Raw genomic sequence first — 5,421 nt, forward strand, 5'->3', positions numbered from 1 at the left:
ATCATTATTAGTAGATTGTAAACTTGTATTGGAATCTAGAATATTTGATGCAGGCATTGGTCTATCCGTAACATATGATGGAGCAAAATCTAAATCACTAAATTTATCCCTGTTAAATGGAAAAATCCCAGTAGAATTAAATCCTGCCTGAATATTATTTTGGGTAAGAGCTAGAGGCAAAGCTGTTTTTACAATTCCTGGGATATTGTATATAGTCATCGTTTTACCCGGATTACTTCTCATCCATCCATCACACGCAGAATTAAAAGCTTTTTTGAAAGGTCCATATACTGAACGATCCAAAGGCTGTAATTTATGCGAACAATGCGGCGGAAACGAAAGAACCACAATACCATTCTCTTTGCAGAAATCCAATGCTTGTATACAAATATGTGAAGAGTGATTATCGAGCAAGAGTAAAACTTCATGATTGACTGATGAATTAGTATATCTTTGGAAATGCTTTAGAAAAATGAGGAACTGTTCTTCCTGCATCCATCCACTGGAATTACCAGCTCCGATACATCCTACAGGACCATCTGTCACAAAATGTTCTTGATACCGAAGCCGCGGGAAAAGAAACATAGGAGGAATAGAGTTTCCAATAGCATTAACAGCCACAGTCACTGTAACTAGTGTTCCGCGTTCCGCCGATGTCAGAGCTCCGACTTGTCTTGTTCCTTTCTTTGTTACAATTCTATCAGGTCGTTGAACGGTAGTCACACCAGTTTCGTCGACATTATATATGTCTTTAGCGTCAAAATGATATCTGTCCAATACTTTCGCCAAATTGTCGAAAAATAACTTTACATTTGTAGCATTAAAACTCGTAGCTCTAGAAAGACTGGTCGGTTGTGCACATCTTATCGATAATTCAGCATTTCTCTTCATAAAAGAGGAGAACCAATCTGCACCGGCTTGACAGTTTTCGTCCCATTGGGGAGGTCTTTTCAAATCATATTTTTTGGCTAGCTCATAAGCAAGTCGCCGAATTTCTTTTGGTGGAAGACCATAATATATTTCAGCAGCTTTTATAATATATTGCACCATGATTTTTTCTTGTTCCGCGGAGAAAATTTTATTGCAGCTTCTATATCCCATGGTAACAGAGGATTCTGTGTGATCTTCCTCATTTGTAGAATCTTTCTTCCTTTTGTATCTCATCAGAGATACATGACACAAGTCATACTTTTTGGCAGCCGCACGAATGGATAACTGACCCTTCATAACCTCTTCAAACGCCTGTTCGTATAAATCTATTTCTTTCGTGCCCCGTTGCGTCTTGCGTTTTCTTGTTCGCGGCATTCTACGAAGAAAAATACAAATAACATTGTAAAAAACAACACTAAAATAAGACCAACCAAACGGGGTTAGGTTAAGTTGAAGTTGTCCCCGAGCAACGGGGACAATTGTAACGCTACAACTGTCCCCAGGCATTGATGTTACAATTGTCCCCTAATGATATTTTATGATTCGAAGTAAATTTTTTACATAAATATCTGGATGAAAGTCAATCGTATTATGCAAATCATCAACATAGATAATCACTAAAACATATAAAAATAAAACCTTATACCTTCGGCATAAAGAAAGAAAAATATTTCAGATTTTATGCACGTAAGAAAACTTACTTTAGGAAGGAAAAAAGTAACTTCTTCTCCTGCACACGTGCACGTTCCGCGAGAGGCGGCAATGAATTAAGAAACAAATGCCGCTCCATCTAGCGGATCTCGCCTCGCGGTCCCACATACGTATCTTTTATAATTTAAGAAATATTCACGATGTTACAACTGTACCCTGTTACTTTTGTCCCCGGTCTACCCTACGAACTGTCATGTGGAACATTGAAGAGCGATTCTACTCGTATCCCATTAATCACAAAGACCTTATTGTGTTCATACGTTACTTACACGAAAACGTAATTGAGGAAAAAAATCTAGGTAATTCTTTGATGTTCAATATAATAAAACAATTAAATATATTAATAAATGAAAGATAAACTATCGTTTGACTAGAATCATTTCACGATGGTCGAATACATATACATTCACGAAAGCGATTGCGGAAAACCTTCTCAGAGTCGAGACTTGCCAGTAGGAATTTTTTGACCTGCAATAGGTAACAGAATAGTTTAAAAAACTACCAGTTTAGAATAGAATAGAAATGATACTTTATTACCCCAAGGGGTCTAAAAGGGCGTTTTGTAGGGACGTACCCAACCCTGTACAAACATATAATTTACAATCGTATTTCCTGACCTGGCCATTGAGCGACCTCATAACTTATTTCCCTTCCCTCCCTCTTCCATCCTGCATCTCTCTGGCCATCTCCTTTAGCTTTCCCTGATCAGTACTCCTCTGACTTCCTCCATCCTGACGCAGCTCTTCTTTTTTTTCGGCTCCCTCCTTCCAGTACCCTTCTTCCTTCTTTCCTACTCTGCCTTCCATTCTAAATATAAAATAGCGTTATTCTTACTGTCTTACAAACTTACCTCCTTCTCCTTTTCCCCTCCCTCTCCCTTAACGCTTCTCCCATTATCTCTCTTCGTCTCTCCTTTCCATCTTAAGGAGGTTCAGTGGCTACAAAAAAATGCAGTTTCATGAAATTTTAATATGTTGTTCTGGAATGCAAAATAGAATTATGTGAATTTTTTGGGAATTTTTCACCGTCCCGTTTTGAAAAAAATCTACTCCAAAAATTGTACTTTTTAGCATAGGTTCTTATGGGAAATGACATATTGCACACCTTCAGAATGAAATAAGTGCAAGAAAAAATGCAAATGATAAGGAAAAAAAAATATGCACATGTAACTTAATAATTTACAAATAAATGAGTGAAAGAAAGGGGAAGATTACCGCACATTTCGTAGAAAAATTAATTATTAAAGCATAAATTGCTTGATTTTTCGTCTGCTAGACTGACACGGTCGTGAGCAGAGATGGTAGATTCAAGCCGCTTACAGCATACGCACATAAGCGAGCAGCCGTGTACGTGTGCGCTCGGCGTTCGGCCGGCTTCGGAGCGCGCTCGGCCGGCTTCGGGCGCCGTCGCGTCGCCAGCCGCCGCGGCCGCGCCGCCGCGCCGCGAAAATCATGCCTATACGGCTGCGTTCGGTTTGGGCGCTCACGCGCTGTAAGCATCGCTCTATCTTCGTTTGATATTCGATGTGCAACGAAGATAGAATGATGCTTACAGCGCGTGAGCGCCCAAACCGAACGCAGCCTACGTGTATATTATGGGTCCGTTCCGTTTCACGCATATGCGCGCATTTATCTATAGCATACGTAACGTTTACTATAGAAAATGCGCGCATATGCGTGAAACGGAACGGACCCATTATCTCGCCGCTTATATGTCCCTTTTCGTACTTAAAAATGAAATAGAAATATATTTTATACATAAAAGATATTAAGTTAAAGAAATGAAGAACAGAAGAAATAAAAATAATAAATAATAATAGAAATCCACTCTTGGCCAACATTTACGCCTTTTTCTTAAAAATGTTCCGTTATCAATTTGGAAAAATAACTTTTTGTTAGGTGCAAGAAAAATGGAATTAAAAATTAAATTAAATGTTAAACTGTTAAACTTATACTTTGTAAACTCCATGTAAGAATATAAACAAAATATTTTTACATATTGGTGTAGTACATTGCTTTATTTATGTTATTAATTCTTTGCACTTGTATAGCTTCTCATTAATTAATAAAAAAAATGGAAAGCAACAGAACATTTAATTTTTGTAAGGTTCTCTCGTCAATCCAGGTGTCCCCTTTGCCGTCTAATCTATCGACATGGCTCCATATGGCAATCGAGTCGTGTGATTTTCCGTGAAAAACAACTTATTTGCTTAGGCTAATATGTTTGTCGCTGAGCCACTGAGCTCTTCTTTCGTGTACTCATCCCTTTCGTCTTTGTGTCGATTCGCGATAGCGAATCCGCGAATCCGTGAAACGGCTTATATTCTAAATAATTTCTAGACTCGCGTCTTGTCGTCATCCAGACATCTGCATGACTGCATCTTATCCTTGGCGTAGAGAGCTCTTTCTAAATTTCACGGTATTTCCAATCTTTCTAATTTCTATTTTTCAGATTTCTGTTTGTATTCTTTTAGTTCTTTTTTCATTTTTCTTTGTCTTTTTCCTTAATATTTCTTATATTCGTATTTTTCTATTTTTTTTTCTTTTCCTTTCTTCGTTCTTTTTCACAGTTCTTTTTATCTCCTTTTTTCAATCTTAACTTCTATCTTTTTTCTGTTGCGTTTTTTCTATTACATTCTATTTTTCTTTCAACATGGAAACATGTGATAAATCGAAAACAATATCTAAGCAAAAATTTGTAGAAGCTTGGTTTAGCGATGATCGCTACAAGCCTTGGATACGTCATTTGATAATACTTTGTATAATTGCATAATATGCAATAAAAATTTTTCGTGCAGCTCATCGCATGTTTCCAGACACGCGGATTCTGCGTGTCACAAAAATAATATTAAAGAAAATATTATAGATGATGATAATAACAGTATAAATGTCACAGAACAACAAGGATATCATAAACAAAAATTTAGAAAACAATGGTTGTATAAAAAGGAATTCAGATCATGTTTACGCGAAATGCCAAATGATGTCAACTCAACATTTTGTTCAATTTGTGATTTATCAATTGCTTGCGGACTATCACATATATATCGACACGCATAATCCAAAATGCATAGAGATAAGTTGGAAAAAAGTAATATTGAAGCGAACAAATCGAACGAAGATTTGAATACTGATGAATCACATTTGTCGTTTGATGAGCGAATAAAATCTTTAGATATTAGATTTGCTGCCTTTATTGCAGAAAAAATATCCCTCATCAAACTGTAACAGAGATTCTCAGTTTTTTTCAACAGGTAGACGATCCGAATCTATTGAAAAGCATGATTATGGGTCGAACAAAATGTAAAAATATTATATCAAATGTTTTATGCCCGATAGAGACAGATCATGTCGTTAAGAACATTCAGCATACGAAATTTTCTATTTTTATAGATGAAACATCAGATATAACTAACAACAAATGGATGACGTTTTTTGTACAATACATTGATTTCGAGACTTTAGACACTGGGTCGCAATTAGTAAAACTAATTGATATTGATGCAAGAGATTCTAGTGCAGAAAAATTATTTAATGCATTTAAATATAAAATGTATAAACTGCAGATTCCGTTTTCAAATATTCTTGCCCTGTCATGCGATAATGCGTCTGTGTGTGATGACAGGAAAACATTTATCTTTCAAACAGAAACTGCAAGAAAAGTGCAAAAATTTATTAACATTTTCATGTCCATGCCATTCCGCTGCATTAGCTGCGCACGCTGCATGCGCTAAAATACCCCCATTCTGTGAAGAATTCCTCAGAAAAATTTCAAATTATA

General features: G+C 36.5%; 1 protein-coding gene across 1 annotated transcript; it reads right to left on the reverse strand.

Moving 5' to 3' along the window:
* Positions 1 to 353: 353 nt before the first annotated feature.
* LOC139782604 (uncharacterized) lies at positions 354 to 1,906 on the reverse strand (the record flags this gene model as incomplete). Its single annotated transcript, XM_071721622.1, has 2 exons — positions 1,632 to 1,906; positions 354 to 1,306 (listed from the first exon to the last, which is right to left on the reverse strand). Coding segments are annotated over exons 1-2 (1,042 nt in total), but the record flags the coding sequence as incomplete, so codon positions are not given.
* Between the last annotated feature and the right edge of the window lie 3,515 nt (positions 1,907 to 5,421).

The sequence above is a fragment of the Temnothorax nylanderi genome, unplaced genomic scaffold, assembly GCF_030848795.1.
Source record: "Temnothorax nylanderi isolate EJ_2023f unplaced genomic scaffold, tnyl_v1.0 TNYL_tig0427_pilon, whole genome shotgun sequence".
NCBI classification, from domain to species: domain Eukaryota; kingdom Metazoa; phylum Arthropoda; class Insecta; order Hymenoptera; family Formicidae; genus Temnothorax; species Temnothorax nylanderi.